The sequence below is a fragment of the Alosa sapidissima genome, chromosome 18 (genome assembly GCF_018492685.1).
Source record: "Alosa sapidissima isolate fAloSap1 chromosome 18, fAloSap1.pri, whole genome shotgun sequence".
NCBI classification, from domain to species: Eukaryota; Metazoa; Chordata; class Actinopteri; order Clupeiformes; family Clupeidae; genus Alosa; species Alosa sapidissima.
In genome coordinates this window covers 258,587-277,209 of record NC_055974.1, presented here as the reverse complement: position 1 = coordinate 277,209, position 18,623 = coordinate 258,587, and the positions used below count along the sequence as shown (strand labels likewise).

Below are 18,623 nucleotides of genomic sequence, written 5' to 3'. Positions count from 1 at the left end.
TTGGAAGGTATTGAAAAAAAAGGGGCCGTTTCTTATATGAAATAATGTATTTTCTTTAAAATATTAATGTAAAATACAGTGTGCATACAGTGACCATAAAAAGAGGTGTGCCCGATGAGTCCCATAAAGGATAACTATTCTGCATTGCTTTGGAGTCACTAGGTCGCATGGCTTGGGAGGTATTGAAAAAAAGGAGACCGTTTCTTATGGTAAATAATGTATTTAAAATATTCATATAAAATACAGTGTGCATACAGTGACTATAAAAAGAGGTGTGCCCAATGAGTCCCATATAGGATAACTGTTCTGCATTGGTTTGGAGTCACTAGGTCACATGACTTGGGAGGTATTGAAAAAAGAGGACCATTCATATAGGAAATAATGTAGTTTTTTTTTACAAAATATTCATATAAAATACAGTGTGCATACAGTGACCATAAAAAGAGGTGTGCCCGATGAGTCCCATATAGGATAACAATTCTGCATTGGTTTGGAGTCACTAGGTCACATGACCTGGGAGGTATTGAAAAAAAGGAGACTGTTTCTTATATGAAATAATGTATTTTCTTTAAAATATTAATGTAAAATACAGTGACCATAAAAAGAGGTGTGCCCGATGAGTCCCATATAGGATAACTATTCTGCATTGGTTTGGAGTCACTAGGTCACATGGCTTGGGAGGTATTAAAAAAAAGGGTCCGTTTCTTATATGAAATAATGTATTTTCTTTAAAATATTAATGTAAAATACAGTGTGCATACAGTGACCATAAAAAGAGGTGTGCCCGATGAGACCCATAAAGGATAACTATTCTGCATTGCTTTGGAGTCACTAGGTCGCATGGCTTGGGAGGTATTGAAAAAAAGGAGACCGTTTCTTATGGTAAATAATGTATTTTCTTTAAAATATTCATATAAAATACAGTGTGCATACAGTGACTATAAAAAGAGGTGTGCCCGATGAGTCCCATATAGGATAACTATTCTGCATTGGTTTGGAGTCACTAGGTCACATGACTTGGGAGGTATTGAAAAAAGAGGACCATTCATATAGGAAATAATGTATTTTTTTTTACAAAATATTCATATAAAATACAGTGTGCATGCCATGACCATAAAAAGAGGTGTGCCCGATGAGTCCCATATAGGATAACTATTCTGCATTGGTTTGGAGTCACTAGGTCACATGGCTTGGGAGGTATTGAAAAAAAGGAGACCATTCCTTATGGGAAATAAGGTATTTTCTTTAAAATATTCATATAAAATACTGTGTGCATATAGTTTCTATAAAAAGAGGTGTGTCTGATGAGTCCCATATAGGATAACTGTTTTGAATTGGTTTGGAGTCACTAGGTCACTAGGTCGGCTGGGAGCAAGTAGACAGGTCATCTGTTTGTACATTGTCTGCAAACACGGGGTGAAACCGGCTGCATAATTTTTTTTTGAATATCTGTCGAATATCCGAATATCAAATATCAAACTAACTTCACCTCGGTACTTTACCCATAGACGCACAACTTCATCAACTGGGAAAAGGGTTGTTAACGTTAAACTCAAAATGTATGTGTGTCATTGTCATTTATTTGACACATGCTCGTGTTTAAAAGTGTCACGCATAGCTGTCCCCGATGTTACAGCAGCTCCTTGTGGAAACAGCAAAGAGTGCACATATCCGATGAGATTTCTGACGAGGAGCAAGCTCTCTGCCTCACCAGAGCCTTACTGTTTATTAATAAAACAATGATATAGAATAGAAACATCTGGAATCTATTTATTTCATCTTAAAGTTGGCTACAAAGAGCATTCAGAGAAAACAATAGGCCTACATTTTTCTTTATCTGCAATGTTCCAGGAAGATAGGCTTACATTTATAGGCTGTCCCTGTTTGATCACAGGTCCAAGAAAATGAGTGGATATAACGTCAATGCATTCTAGTTATGTTTCATGTACTTTATTTCATGTTGAGTTTTGCTTCCCAGCATGCATTGCGATTCATTTAGTATTTTTTAATATTTTGAAACAATTTGGTTTGAACAATTTATCTTAGGCTAGCCTAGGCCTACTCTGATGATGTTTTGAACAATATGCTACGGGATATGCCCATTAAAACGTCGTATTAGTTTATTAAGAGAATGACACCGTCGATGTGAAAGCAACACATCCTAGCCCGGTATAAATGTCCATGTCTACTCATCATTAGTGTAATGCATTCGGTGGACGTGATTTCATACATGCGTGAAAATATGAGGTGAGTGAAGTTGATTGTGTAGTTGTAGAAGAAGTCGTTGATGCGTGTTCATGTTCCGTCTACCTCTCTCCTAGCAACGCTGAGACTTACAGGATTTAATAGCCTACCATACTAAATCGCGCTTCATGTTTTTTTTTTTTTTTTTTAACCATCGCGGAAATATAAACGTCGCGCGCATAACGTCGCGGTGACCATTACAGGACGCCTTCTCAAAGTCTCGTGGACGTCTTTTAGACCTCCCGAACAGAGGTCCGCATGACGTAAAGGGAACCCTACACAATGTCGAGGAGGTGACGTTCGCCAGGGGACCTTTAGGGGACGTCGCCGGGACTTTATTTTGTTTACTGGGAAACCACTGCCTATTTAGAGCATGTTACATGCATCACGTAATGACAGTTATCTGAAGAAATGCGCATTGTAGGCTAAGCTAGAAGCTAAGAACAGCGACTTTGCTAACGTTACACCAAGCATCAGCGAACATGAATTTGATAAAATCCCTTCCCTAGTTTGTAACGTTATACATTAACGTTAAACTCAAAATGTATGTGCTACATAATTCGCAGACATTTTCATAACGTTAACAACCCTTTTCCCAATTTATGAAGTTGTGCGTATAGACGCACAACTTCATAAACTGTATGATATGTTGCCTTAGACTACGGTAGGCTAATGCAGCTACTGCTAGAGACTAGATAGATAGATACTTTAGTCATCCCCAGACGTGTAACGTGAAGTCGTGCATGGATGTGAGGTCTTCGTCCTGCAGGCAGTAGCCAGAGCGCTCTCAACTCCACTGCCATGTGTGAATAAACAAACGTCCCCCCCATGTACCCGGTATAACGTTATTGTCGGGTCCTTAGGAGGTATTTGAAATGACCAAATGCAAATGTCATCTGAGGGACCTGACGGTGACGTCCCCAGAAAGTCCTGCACCGGACGTCACGCAATAACCAAACGATAATTTGCTCCAGACGTCAATAAGGTCACCGGAACGTCTGCTAGAGAACATGACGTTCGGAACCAATCGGGGACGTCGTGAATGTCGGCATAAGGTCCGGGGGACGTCCCGTGTTTGTCGGGTCAGGCGCTACTCTTAGGGCTAAAATGCTTCCTGAATTACTCTTATTAAAAAATAGGAGTCTATCCTAGCTACCCTATGACATAGCTAGCTTCTAGCCACACAAGAAATGAATGATGTTAAATCTCTGCTTAGGATGCTTCTCCGCTTAGCATTCTAATAACAGAAGGTGCACATTTATGTTGACCACTACAACATGATAACCTGACCCTAGCCAGATGAATTTCGTTCCGCTTAGCTCCGCCTAGCTTCACTCACATCCATCTGGGACCTCTTCCATTCGCCTTATTCACCCGGTGGCCATTACGAGTCTGAGGGGTACACTTGTCATTACACCTCAGTCCAGCAGATGGTGGTGGTAATGCACTCCGTTTGCAAACTGCCGAAAAAAGCTCACCGATTCTTCATCTGCTGGACTGAGGTGTAATGGCAAGTGTACCCCTCAGCCTCGTTATCGCAGCCGGGTGAATAAGGCGAATTGAGAGTGATTTCTGCAACCGACTTTATGGTTCAGCCAATCAGGACGCAGAGCGGGAGTTTCATAGATGTGACATAGCGTAGAAGCGACTGTGAGACTGTCATTAGCGTCACGGGTCGGCTTCGATGTGAGTGGTTGAAGTCATGGAGGTATTATATATAACTGGAGAGAGTGACTAAGTCCCGCCCTCCATACAAATGAATGGTGGAGGCTAGGCTAGTAAATCCGGCCAATTCATAGTCAACGCCATCTTGAACACTGGGGTTCGGATCCAGCGCCAGTCGGCTCTGACCATGCGCCAAGTTACAAAGCTGCCCAGATAGCAAAACCACACTGGCGTGGATCTGGCCCACACCTACCATGCGACTCGGCCCAGATCCATCTCACGGACATGGTCCAGCGTCCAAACGCACAACGGGCCAAAAATGGTCAGGATTCGTTTCATGGCTCTGCACCGGAGATGGGTCAGCGCTGGCCCACTCTTGTACCAAAACAGTAAAACCACACTGGGGTGGAGCTGGCCCACACCTAACATTCCATCCGCGTCTGATCCGTTAAACGGACACGGTCCAGCGTCCAAACGCACATCGGCCAAGAAGTGATCAGGCTCCGTTTCACGGATCTGACCTGGAAATGGAGCAGCGCTGGCCCAGTCCCGTACAGGAGCGGCTTGGATCCGCGTACCAGATCGATGCCAGCTATATGCCTTATTTTCGGCATTTATAGTTAGCCTACGTGATGTTTAGTCTATCATTTAGGCTACCTTATATTTAATTACCCTACAGTCAGAAGCAATAATCATAGGCCATCCACAAAGTATACATTTCAGAATATAGGGCAATGGAAAATTATTTTTTTTTTTAACATCTATAACGCCAATAAAATGTGATGGTAGGCCTATGATGTGAATGATTGCATGAAATTTGAGCATTTGCTATATTTGGCTGAAGAATGTAAATGAGAAAAAAAAAATAATGTTATCATTCACATCATACAAATGCCAAGGCTTTGCCCTATAACAACCATAGCACTTGTCGCTTGCTGTAGGCTTGCTGCATAGCCCAATACCCCATCAGAATCGAAGAAAATGTTTACATTAAAAAAAATCTTTATTTAAAACATGACATGAACATAGAACAATTAATCCAAGATTTAGCTGGCTTCTTTCATCGCGCTGGCGCTTGCTACGCCCCCCTCCATTCAAAACATGAACAAAAAACATAAAATCCAAAATGTAGCTGGCTTCTTCTTGTTCTTCACGCTGGTTGCTACGGCCCCCCTCCCGGTCATGCGCCAGTGCGAACCAGCGTATGGTGCACTGGTGGATGTCTGTGTCTGTTGCCTGGGCCGTCACTGGACACTTGCGTATCGCTCCTATGGAACAAGATTATACGTTAGTGGCTCACTGTACTTTAGGGCATCCTATGGGCAGGCAATATCGGTTTACATTACGCTAAATATAATTTATTATTCACCCTTTCTTTATTTTCAATCAGTGATGAAATGTTGATCGGTAAAAAATAACCGAATGTTGGCTTAAAGGTCCAGTATGAAGGAAATAATGGAAAATAAACTGTAACCATTCCAAAAATGATCACCATATGTTGTCAGAGAGTGAGGAAACACAATGAATTGAAGTAATGGCTTATTTGACAACATTACTCTAACCCGTGAAACCCCGTAAAACCCATGAAAAAAAATCAGTTACGGGGCGGAATCTCTTGGAATTTTCGTTTATGTTTTGAACGATTAATTCTAGAATAGCGTATTAATAATGGGCTAGCGCGTTCTCCTGTTTGGGTTGCCAAATTAGCAAAGGCCAACTGTCAACAGCTGTCAGTTGTAGTCATGAACACCTACAAGAGGCAGGCAAATTTCCACAATTAAAACAAGAAACAAATTAAGTGGACATTGGAGGAGCTTCCTGAGATGGTGACGTCTTCGTCAAACGAAGAATATCAAGTCTGACGCAGAGCTGGCCATATTTCTCCACAACAGGTAGCCTATGCTAAACTTCATCTGCATCACTAACTTCAGCTAAATATGTTACGTTGGTTAGAGAGGTATTTTTTGTTTTCACTGTTTCCGTAATGTGTAGCTGGGTCATGGTTGGAGAAACGTTAAAGCAGCTGCAGGTCAACTAACGTTAGCTAAGTCTTCATTACATCTGGCAACCCAGAAGAGACTCGCGTCTGGTAGTCTTGAGAACGTTCACCAGTGTTTTGATTTTGGCCAACAGAACGTTCGGTAACAATCCTACAAATCGCACCTTTAAACTAGGCTAATTGTATTGTTAGACCATGAAACATGACACCCCTATCGTATAAAAACCACAGGTAAACGGTAAAAAAAAAAGATCATCCAACAGCTTGGGCGCAAGTAATTTTCGGCTGGAATATTCTAACATACAACATAAGTGTTAATAGAGCGGTTCCCATGGTAATAGGCCTACTTAATTCAGAAGTGCACATTAAAGGAGATATTTACAAGAAACTCCCTGCTCGAGATTCAGAGATCGTTTTATAGCCGGATAGAAGTATCACGTTTAAATTATAATCTTTTGACTGATCGATCCCGCTCGACACATAGATTAGGAAACTAGTTTTAATTATTTGAATGTATTGATTCAAAATGTTTTTTGTATTCCAATTCAATCACGCACGTCATAGCCTCACTTGTTAGTCGTTGGGATTTGTAAATGAATGAATGAGTTACGTGACTTCAGCGTCTCAAAAAATGTTTTCTTCATCGTGAAAGATATGCGGTATCTTCTCTTTGAGTTTACCCACAAAATAAACCATAAGCTGCACCTCTGGTCTACAGGCGGGAAAAAGTGGTATGTTATCTTGCCTGTTTGATTTATTATCATCTTAGTTTGTTTCTGTGTAGCTATATAGTTGCATCATTGATTGATTGTTCGTAACCTAGCATAGGCTATACTTAATGAATTATGTGTCACGAAATGCATTATAGAATCACGAAATCAGTTTTGTGACCTGCTAAAATACATTTCGTGAGTCAGCAGTTTTGCGGAATGAACTGGCCAGTGGGTAGCATTTAGAAGTGGCCACTTCATTCGCGCCTCCCGTTAATCACAGAGCTCCGTGAAAGAAAGCCCTCTATTTGGACGGGCAAGTAGGCATAGGCCTATGCGCGCACTCCAGCGAGGTGAGTGAAACTTAAAGGCCGTGTTGCAGGGTTCATTTTCCAACAAATTTGCACAATTTGCTTGTTGGTAATAAACATTTAAACTGTTATCCATTGTATTTGATGTTGTTGGGTATCACAAAACGGAATATAATACAAAAAAGCAGGTAGGCCTACTTTCACAGCGTTTGAAATGATTCTCCTTTCCCCCACAATGCATTGCATTACGTCACCTTGGGGAGGCTACAGTCCAAAACCCACCTTGAGACCCTTGAGAGTAACGAGAGGAGTAAAGAGAGACGAGTAAGGGATTGTTCAGCAGTAGATAGCGCAGATTATAGATAAATCGATAGGCTATATATAGAGCGACTGTGACGGGCTTGGGCTTGATGTCGGGCTTGGGCTGCCGCTCGAGGTCATCCAATGCTTGGCCTGCTGAAGTTCCTCTCTAAAACAATACAAACGTACATGATGTAAGCTTATTTCTATGTTTCTTTACTTCTTTACATAAAAATAGTAGATCAAAACAAAACAACAATGAGTGTAAACCGGATAATCAACCTAGAGGATGAATTCCATGAATGGCTTCCATGGTAACGCTACATTTACTATTGATCACGTTACCAACGTTCATACAATTTCACTAGGGCGCAAGCCATGGCGCGAGCCCGCATTAGCCAGCTAGCCAACCCTACAGACTTCCAGTATAGCGGTAGCCTACAGCTAACAGAAGTAGCCAAACTATTTTGGAAATAGTATTAAACTATAGTAATATTAGAGATCTACACTGCTGGTTAAGACATTGAATATAAGTAACTGAACGTTGCTTATCAAATAAAACTGACTTGACAGACTCCGATTGGTTTTATAAAAATGTAATTATCATGGTCTACATCACAGCATTTGATTCTACTTAGCAGCTAACTGTCATTTTCAAGTTTACCAAGTAGCTCTGCTTACCTGAGCTTCGTGGTGAAAAGCATAACGTTGAGCACTGGCTTCACGTCGGTTTTCACTTCTGGATTGATCTTTGATATAAAATAACTTATTAGTATTAAATTTGATTACATTTATGAAAGAATTGAGCGATTTCAAAGTATTTAGTACCTTTTTTCCTTTCGGACGTTAGGCTTGGGTTTCCTTCAGTGTCAAAGCGTAACGACAAACTGACGTTGGCATAACAACAGCTGACAATGGTGTGCTTGCGCCACCCTGAGGTCAAACTATGCTACAACATCTTTCATGCTGATAATGGCTCAGTAGGCTAACCATTTCATATGGGTTACACCAGAGAATGTCTAATAAGGGGAGAACTGCCACTCTCGGAAAACTTCCGGTTTCTGAACTGGTTGCAGTTCCTTCTGTGGTTCCACATGAGGGCGCTCGTCCACGAGTGCAGAATGCATGGAGGTCTATGGAGCTGTACCCCTCAAAATCCACTTTTCTCGGGATATAATTTTCAAGTAATTTGAGTATTGTATTCGAAAGGGGAGGCAAAGAAAATACACTTGGTTGAGTATTATATTTTTAAAGTCACTTAATTGTTCTAAAAAGCCTTTAAAATGTGTCAATGACGTCATTCATTAGCACAATGCTAGTGTGTTATGTGCAACAACGACCCAACCTGTAAGAAATCAAAAGGACATAAGTACTCGTTCATTCAACTTTTGACCTATAACCCATGTTGAAGTTATACAAACTACAATCAAATCTGAGATTTGTCAACGACAATCAGGTGAAAGAGACAAATTTAGCCGTCTAGCTCCATTGACTCCCATTCATTCTGCACTCATGGCGATCGCCCCCAGTGGAACTCTGGTGGAACTGCATCCAAAATTCGGCACAATGGGACTTAAAGGAGAATTCCGGTGTGATATTGACCTAAAGTGTATTGAAACATGATACCGAGTGTGAACGTATGTCTCATAGCCCATCTTGGCTTGTCTCCTGCACTCCAAAATCTGGCGCTAGTTAGCCGATGCTACCAACAGCTTTTTCAGTAGTGGTGCTTCGGCATCGGGCTAGCCATGCAAATAAATCACTGTTTTACACCCATTTACGAGGCTCAATGTATCTCCACACTTCATTGGTAGACTTCCGAGGGCCCTGACATTTAAAACGAGACATTGAGAACTTTGAAAAAGCACTGGTAGTTTACTTACAAGACGATTTATACAGACAGTATCTTCACGAAGTTTAACGTTTGCAGCCATCTTGAATTTAGTCACGATAAGTCGAGCAACGAGTAAGAATGAACAGGTATGATAAGGGATCAGATTCCAAAAATAATTCAGTGGAATTAGATGACTAGCATTCTCCTAGCCAATGTCCAGTCTCTTGTGAACAAGATGGATGAACTAAGAGCGAGGATACAGTTTCAAAGAGACATCAGGGACTGTAACATTCTATGCTTTACTGAGACATGGCTAACTGAACTTGTACCGGACAGTGCCATCACTCCGGTGGAGTTTTTCTCTGCTGCTCGCTCTGACAGGACTGAGGAATCTGGAAAATCGAAAGGTGGCGGTGTTTGCATCATGACGAACAGCAAGTGGTGTGATCCTAGAAATGTCACCGTTCTCTCAAAGTCCTGCTCGCCTCATCTAGAACATCTAGCGATCGTCTGTCGACCCTTCTACCTGCCCCGTGAGTTTACTTCGGTAATATTCAACGCTGTCTACATTCCTCCACAAGCCAACACAGATGCTGCGGTTTCAGAATTGCAAGTGTTAAATAGACAACAACACACGCACCCTGAAGCTGCGCTTATTGTGGCCGGTGATTTCAATCAAGTACATCTGAACCGGTCCATGCCTGAATTTATTCAACACATTCACTTCCCTACACGTGGTGACAACACACTGGATCACTGCTACACACAGTTCAAGAACAGTTACAAAGCGAAGTCTCTACCAGCTTTCGGAAAATCAGATCATGCCACTGTTTTCCTACTGTCTATGTACAAACAGAGAAGTCGGACGGACCCCCCAGTGACGAAGGAGGTCAAGCGCTGGACTGACCAATCGGAAGCCAGGCTACAGGACGCCCTTAGCAACGTTGACTGGGAGATGTTCAAGACGAACTCTGCTGACATCAATGAGTTTACGGAAGTATCATTGAGTTACATCAATATGCTAACTGATTCCATCATCCCAACTGTAAAGATCCGAAGCTTCCCTAACCAGAAGCCATGGGTGGATAGAGAAGTGAGAACGGCATTAAAGACACGCACCATGACTTATAATGCTGGGCTTATTTCAGGGGATATGACGGATTACAAAGCAGCATCTTATAGTTTACGTAGAGCTATTAAAGATGCTAAGCGGTGCTATAGAGACAGAGTCGAAGCTGATTTCTTGGAGGGTGATCCAGCACGAGTGTGGAAAGGACTCCGAACCACCACTGGCTTTGAAAGAAAGTCCCCTCCTATGATGAATGTGAGTAAAGCCCTCCCTGATGAACTTAATGCTTTTTATGCTCGCTTTGACATGAAAAACACAGACTATATTGGACTAGCTGCAGCATGTGAAGCAAATGAGGATGCACCTTTCTGTGTCTCTGAGGTCGATGTGAGCAATGCCTTTAGGAGGGTAAATTGTAGAAAAGCTACTGGACCGGATGGAATTTCTAACAGGGTTTTGAAATCCTGCGCTGCTCAGTTAGCTCCTGTGTTCACTTATATCTTTAACACATCATTGGCTCAAGAGACAGTTCCTACTTGCCTCAAGCAGTCTGTTATTGTTCCAGTACCGAAAAACAAAAGTCCATCATGTCTGAATGACTACCGCCCAGTAGCCCTGACGTCTACAGTGATGAAGTGTTTTGAGAAGCTTGTGAAAAACATTATCTGCTCATCCCTCCCTGCCTCCTTCGACCCCCTCCAATTTGCTTACAGAGCCAACAGGTCTACAGAGGATGCCATCTCAAACCTCATGCACACCACCTTAACTCACCTGGAGGAGGGGAATGGGAATTATGTGAGGATGCTGTTCATTGACTTTAGTTCAGCATTCAACACGATAGTACCTCTCACCTTGGTCACAAAGATGAAGGCCTTAGGACTGAACACCACCCTGTGTCACTGGATATTTGAATTCCTCACCAACCGTTCACAAGTGGTTAGAGTGGGGGGTCTGACATCTGACTCATTAACCATCAGCACTGGTGCTCCCCAAGGCTGTGTTTTGAGTCCACTGCTGTACAACATCTACACACATGACTGCAAAGCCAACAGTAGTCATACCTCCATCATCAAGTTTGCAGATGACACCGTGATCTTGGGCCTGATTAGTAACAACAATGAAAAGTTCTACTTGGATCAGGTTGATGAGGTGGCACAGTGGTGTCAATCTAACAGCTTGACACTGAATATCAATAAAACCAAGGAAATGGTAGTGGATTACAGAAGGCAGCAGCAGAACTACAGTTACACCCCACTAATGATCAGCGGGCAACCTGTAGAGAGAGTCACAAGTTTTAAATACCTTGGTGTCCACATTACTGAAGACTTAACATGGACTGTTAACACTCAATATGTTCTGAAGAAGTTCAGACAACGACTCTACTTCCTTCGTCAGCTAAGGAAATTCAAAGTTTCTACATCCATCATGAAGGCCTTCTACACTTCAGCATTTGAGAGTGTTCTAACTGGTAGCATCATCACCTGGTATGGGAACTCCACAGTTAGAGATTGTAGTACTCTGCAGAGAGTAGTGCGCTCAGCTGAACGTACTATAAGAACTCAACTCCCTCCTCTACAAGATATCTATTCCAGAAGAGTACTCCTAAGAGCCCAAAAGATTCTGAAGGACTCTTCTCATCCTAACAATGGATTATTCCTACCGCTGAAATCAAGAAGACGCCTATGTAGTCACAAAGCCAGAACTGAGAGACTCAGGAGAAGTTTTTATCCCCAGGCCATCCGAACTCTGAACTCACACTATACTGACTTTGCACACATTCACTCCTCAGCACTCTCAAACATTTCCCAACTCTGAACTCACACTATACTGACTTTGCACTCATTCACTCCTCAGCACTCATGACCCCCCCCCCCCCCCCCCCCCCCCCCACACACACACACACACCCACACACACCTACAAGACTTTTAGCACTTTTACATCCCTCTCCCTATGCTACAGACCTTTTATTTATTTTCTTATTTCATCACACGTCAAAACACACACACACACACACACACACACACACACATATCTGACTTTCTCCAACTTTTGCACACTTTTTATTTATTATTTTTGATTTCTCCTCCATCTACCCATGTCCTTGATTGCCTAGCCTTTCTGCCCCCCCACCCCCCATCCCCAACACACACACTTACATCATCACTGTCATCACTTCACATACATACAGCACACTGCTTGCTACAGTAAGCCTCCTCTACATACTTGCTGCACACTGCCCCCCCCACCCCACATACACAGCACATTGTCTTCAGGATCTTCTCCAACACACATCCTCTACATACTTACAGCACACTGCCCCCACCTACCCACACACACACTACACACACACACAGTCACTGCTCCACTCCCCTCCCGCCCACACACACATCTTCACTGTCATCACTCACATACATTACATACAGTACTCTGCTTGCAATAGTAAGTCCCTGCCCCCCCCCCCCCTACATACACAGCACATTATTTCATCAGGAAGCTTCTCCAACACACATCCCCAACATACAGCACACTGCCCCCCGCCCCAATACACAGGACATTGTCTCATGAGGAAGCTTCTCCAATACACATATTGCACACTGCCCTCTCCCCACATACACAGCACACTATCCCATCTCCCCTGTCATCCCCCCAACACACACACCAAGACCCCTGGCAGTTGGGTTAGCCCCTTGAGCCGTGGATCTGCCCAATGTTTCTTCCTTGGTAAGGGAGTTTTTCCTTGCCCCTGTTGCTCTTGGGTGCTCCTTGTTGGTGCCCCCCACCCAATCCCAATCCTCCCCCACCTTTTTTATGCAGCCCTTGCCACTTAATCTACTAAACCCCTCTTCTACTGCACTTTTTACCCCCCCCCCATTAATGCAGAAATAGGCTGACACCAGACATAATTTCACTGCATTTCTTACTTCCAGTAACTATATGCATGTGACAATAAACTTCCTTGTATCCTTGTATCCTTGTGATTATCATTACAACAATTACTTTTATTATCGTATAGTTATACATGCAGTTTCATTTCAAAGCAGTCAATGTTTACAGTGCTATAGTTATGTTATAACATTGTTCACGAAAAGTTTGTGAAAACATGCACATCAGAGGACTGCTTTAGGCTACTAATGTAAGATATAATTAGAATAGTTAATTACTTAAGCATGGTTGCATTAGATCTAAAAACAACAGCAATTATATGAGTACTATTGTTTTGGGATGTTTCCCGCATGCAATTATCATACTCTGGTAGGCAAATGGAGAAAAAATTGACATGCTTTTTAATGAAATGCATTCATGCATTCGACGAACGCTCACACCATAATTTAATTGTTTGCTCCATGTTTAATGACAACGAATTAGCAAGTAGGCTATTTCTGTTCTTCCTGATTACCGTTTTTTTCTGTCGGCCCGCAGTTGCGCAATCAATTGCGCACCGGGCTTATAATTTCACTCCGCGGACCAGCAGTCGCATAATTGCCGGTGTGCTCGCAGTTTTGCCTCTGGTTAACATCAGACGTGTCTGGCACGTTTTCCACACGTTTTCCCCTCGTTAGTATTTGGTGTAAAAATAACACCACACCATCACCTTCATTCAATGTTGAAAGTAAGTGTCAGATACGTGCGTGAAAAAACGTTGTGATTTTCACCCATGTCTGTTTTATTTGAAACCAAAATACAACCTAAATAAAACGTTTGTTTTGGTTCAAATAACGTGTTTTGCTGCTTGGGTAGATAGCCTAGATATGTATATAGACAGGTAGATAGATAGCTAGATCATGTCATGCTGGTCACGGGGGAGCTCCTCGACCAGCGGCCAAAATGCACTCGCTTCCCTAGTTACTGCAGCTCTCCACCACAGTTTCCATCGGGACGGCACAGCCCACACAAGCACCTGCAAAACTGCGACTTGCCCATATTATCTCCCTCTTTGGTAAGCCGTACCCTGACGATGTCAATGGCAATCAATCACGAGCAGTAGTTATCGAAAATATTCATGCTGAAGACAGACCAGCCTAATCGCGGCGGCTAGAAGCTAAGTTTGCAACAACTGGGGTGGCTCTCACAGGTGGGACTAAAAAGTTAGCCCATAGCTAGCTATCATGATGCTTTATTCTGATCTTCTGACTAAGTTTGCCCGGTAGCCTACTTATCTGAACTGACATGATCACTATCACTAGATATAAAGAAAATGTTGACTTTCACTCGGTGCTGTTCACTGACAGTAACAAAAAAAGTGTTGTAACGTTATAAGCATGATGCATTGAACTGAATAGGTGCATTATGTAGCCTCATAACGAGGCCTCTCAAATTCAGAAAATTGCATTAAACTAAAATCGGAAGACATTGTTATCTTTGTTAGACCATAGGGTCGTTGTCATATAAATGCTGTAACGAAATTCGAAATGTAAATATACAAACTTTATGTTGAAAGTGTAACCGCGATCGTTTCCCATAGGAATGAATGTAAAACATACCCTCCAAAACGAGACCTCCCGAAATTCAGAAAAATTACTAAATTGATATCAGGCACCGTTATTACCATTGGTAGATCATAGGGTAGCTGTGATATAAATGCTGTGACGAAATTCGAAGTGTAAATATACAAACTTTATGTTGAAAGTGTAACCGGCGATGTCCATTGAAATGAATGAAGCGCAGATCATGTAGTCCCCAAAGTGACGTCATCACCGAATTGCGTAAAAAAACCCCGCTAATGCTAAAAACAACAAAAACTGGCATTTAACACCATTTGGAGACATTTTTAAAAATGATATACATATATTGAGTGCTTTATGTACCCATTAATCAACATTGGTGGTTAACCTGCAACACAGGCTTTAAAACATGTATAGCCTATTTTCAATATCGCCATAGGCTATTTGCTATGATATGAGCTACTGTTAGGCCTACAACAAGTCGCGATTTATTAGGCTATCCAATCGCTATACTGTTTTCATGAACATAACAGGAATCCACTTCATTCAATGTTTTAAATATCGTTGCTTAGCCTACACACGAGTTTGTCAGTTTCACTTGCATAGACGCGCATAGACTTTGAATGCGCACTCATTGCCAATCACTGCCGTTGTAAAGCCTCTGAATGCAGTCAGCTGCCCTGTTTACCAGCAATGCTACAGCGGACTTAAGCTGCCACCTCGTGGCGAAAAATTGCAATATATTTCACGCAGCTCTGTGAATAACAGGAGGCGCGAATGAAATGTCACTAATGGACCCACTGGCTAATTCATTCCGCAAACTGGTGACTCACAAAATGTATTTTAGCAGGTCAAAAAACTGATTTCGTGATTTCAAAATCGGATATTTCAGGCAGTAAAAAGTCCCGGTAAGAACCAAACTAGATTTTGTTCAAATCTACACACCTATGGCTACTGATAAATGTAAGATTCATTTAGCAAATGTTCTTTTGAAGTATTAAAAAACATTGTTGTTTTAAGAAATTTCGAACGACTGGTAATTAGCACGTTTACAATAGCTGCTAGCAGCAAATAGTGGCATGGGGCAAACAAAAACTTCAAGCAGAAACTTTCATAGTCCCATATTTCACACTATATTCACCATAATCACACCATTGACAACGAAATATAGTATTTAAAAGCAATATACTTACCCATGTTGGCATCCATCTTCTTATGTGCGCCAGTGCCGGTTTTTTACCCCCCACAACGTTTTTTTCCCACGATGGCAATATCAATGCTCATGGATAGTGGACAGTTGCTAATGTATTTTTTTTTAGTTATGTGGTGAATCTTCCATTTTAAGACAAGTCTATACTTTGTTAGTGAATTAACCATTTTTGTGTAGGTGTGACGACCACAAAAGTGTTGTATTTTTGTATTGTGTATTTGTGTAATAACATTCAGAATTATTGTCTTTTATTTGAACACAATTTTCAAATAAGCGAAGTATCCCAAGGGTTTTCTTTTCTATGTAATTTCTGCAAAATGAATTGTGTGGTGTTTGCTCCGGGCCAGCAGGGGGCAGGGTCGGGTGATTGGGCTTAGCTGCGTGAAGTGTGAATTGTTCTCATTATTGCAGAGAGCTTGAACCTGACACGCTGTCTCCTCGTTTCTCTCCAGTGTTACAGGTGGGTAAATGTACAAAAACACCTCAGAACTAGGATTTAGCCATACTGAAATGTGTTTGGGATATGAGTGGACTGTTTTAGTGAAGTAATTTTCGAAGAGTCTGTTTATGATTTTGTTTGTAACGAGTTTGAAACGAGAGGGCAAGTTAGCTTAACACACACACACTGTCCCACGTGCGTACACACGCGAAGATATTTTTATGAGCTTGCAATGTAACGAGTGTTGGTTAGCTCACTGTATGTTAGCTCCCCACCATCGGTTGGAAATGTTTTGTTGCTCATTGAGTTTACACAAGAATGGTTACAGTTTAAAATGACATGAAGTTAGTTTTGAGCATGATTTGCAGTACTGTATTCACGTGATACTGATAAAACACGGTGAATGGAAGTTTCCAAGTATTCTAAATATAGCTCATTTTGATAAATAGTGTAAAATACACGCACAAAGAGTAAGTGAACATGCAGTTGGTGTTTAGAGGTGTATTCTGGATTTTGTATTGACATGGACACTGAAATTCATTGTAATGTTAAAAAGACATTTAATATGCAATATGTGAAACATAAAAAGATTATTAACAATAGAGATGTATTTGCTGAAGAAGATTCTTAAATAAATTACTGCAGAGAGCTTGAACCTGACACGCTGTCTCCTCGTTTCTCTCCTGTGTTACAGGAGTCAATCTGTTCACCACGGTGCCGTTGCTACGGTACCCGTTACATAGGCTACGTGGGAGTGTTCAATTGTAAGATTTAACAAATCAGGATTTAATAAGGAAATTGGCAATGGGCACCCCCACAAAAGTTTTATTTGCTCTTTTCCAACGGTTTCTGGTGCCTGTGGCTGTAATCCGTGGTACTGATGAGGGCCAAATCAGCATCATGTTTCTCAAACGGACGGACCTCACTCACTTGGCGCGTTCGGCTCTGTTCAGTAAACCTGCTTGAGAAATAAATGCATAGAACGTTAGCAACAAGTCCAAGTTTAGAGGTGGTCTGGGTCCGTATTACAGATGTGGGACACATCAGTGAACTGTCTTTGTGGAAGCTTTGGTTCTGATGTGGTAAGTGGATCTGGGCCAAATCTGCTGACTGTTGACTGCTTGGATTGGAATGCTAAGCTGAAAAGTCTAACTGGCACAGATCTGGTCCATAGCCAGAACCCGTGTGTAAGCTACGCCCGGATCTAGAGGCTTTTATGCGGATCCGGTCCAAAGGTAATTCCTATCTGGGTGGAAATGACGCATGGACCAACGTTGATTTTTATTGGATATTCTGTAAAAAGAGAGTCGTCCCCCAGTAAGAGGGTGGCGATAATGCACATAAAGTCCTTGCCTCATAACAAGAAGAAGAAAAAGTTGCTCAGGAACGCGCATGGAGTCCGAGTGAAGTCGCCCTGAAGCGCAACTTAATTTCATTGGTTAACAGCGGCTCTAACTAAGAGCAGTCTGCCTGCTGTCCTGCTGCAAATATGCATTCGAACATGACGTGAAATATCCGTGTCGAATTATAAATAAACTATTCGGTTTTTAGTGCCAAGTGTAGTGCATTTTTACAGTCTATGATTAGTTTGTTTTTTATTTTATTGTTTGCCATCTCAGTGGTGCTCTAAACGTATTCTAGCGTTGGCCCATGACCAAATAGCCAGTAGCCACAATAATGACTGGAGCCAGAGCCCTCATTAGCCACCCTGTTTTGAAAATAATATTGAAGATATTCAATATTATTGAAGATAGTATTGAAGATAACACACAGAACGGTCAGCCTGAGCAGACAATTACGTGCCCAACTCATCTAAAATGTGGTGTCTTTACTTTGAGTTGTACACCGCAGATGGCTAGTAACGGTTAAAGAGAATGTTGTCTGCGGACTCAGCAAAAAACAGTTTACTTACGCATCCACGACATCCAATCTTCCCGCTCACCTGTGGAGTTACCATCCAAATGAGGCAGCGGTGTCAGAGGCAGAGTAGACGGCCAGAGCATCGCCAGGCGTCCAACATCGTATGATTGCATACTTTCCGTAAATCCTAAATTATGTCCGGAGTCTGCTATTTACTTAGGCTGCAAAGCACAGGTATTTATTTGAGGTAGGCTTATTCGAGGCAGACCTTTATTTCTTACATTGTACGTTATTGTGAGACATGCGTTTTGTTTGGAGCGGCATACCAGGCTATCAAACGCAGACGATTTTCGGTTTTGGTATGGGATTTAATTTACTTTTTGACTTTTATTATATAGTTAAATGTTGAGACTGATGGGCATTTTTATTTATATTTTATCATTTATATTTTTATTTTTAAAAAATATCTGAAAACATACCTGTACAGGAAAGCTTTTAGTTAACTCATCTTATCCTGTAGACTACATTTTCAGATTATT

At 41.7% G+C, this 18,623-nt stretch overlaps 1 protein-coding gene across 1 annotated transcript; it reads right to left on the bottom strand.

Annotated features, from left to right (window-relative positions):
• Positions 1-4,893: 4,893 nt before the first annotated feature.
• On the bottom strand, positions 4,894-9,405 carry LOC121690183. The gene is made up of 5 exons (XM_042070605.1): positions 9,367-9,405; positions 8,058-8,178; positions 7,911-7,978; positions 7,212-7,398; positions 4,894-5,177 (listed from the first exon to the last, which is right to left on the bottom strand). Exons 1-5 carry the CDS (start codon positions 9,403-9,405, stop codon positions 4,900-4,902), a joined length of 693 nt encoding a protein of 230 aa, XP_041926539.1. The 3' UTR covers positions 4,894-4,899.
• Positions 9,406-18,623: the final 9,218 nt, after the last annotated feature.

Excerpts from the sequence above, each read along its gene's own strand:
- LOC121690183 (XM_042070605.1), bottom strand. The coding sequence starts at position 9,405 with ATGGCACTGTCCGGTACAAGTTCAGTTAGCCATGTCTCA. Across the intron at positions 7,399-7,910 it reads CTTTTCACCACGAAGCTCAG|AGAGGAACTTCAGCAGGCCA; the intron begins GTAAGCAGAGCT and ends GTATTGTTTTAG. Across the intron at positions 5,178-7,211 it reads TTACTCTCAAGGGTCTCAAG|GAGCGATACGCAAGTGTCCA; the intron begins GTGGGTTTTGGA and ends CTTGTTCCATAG.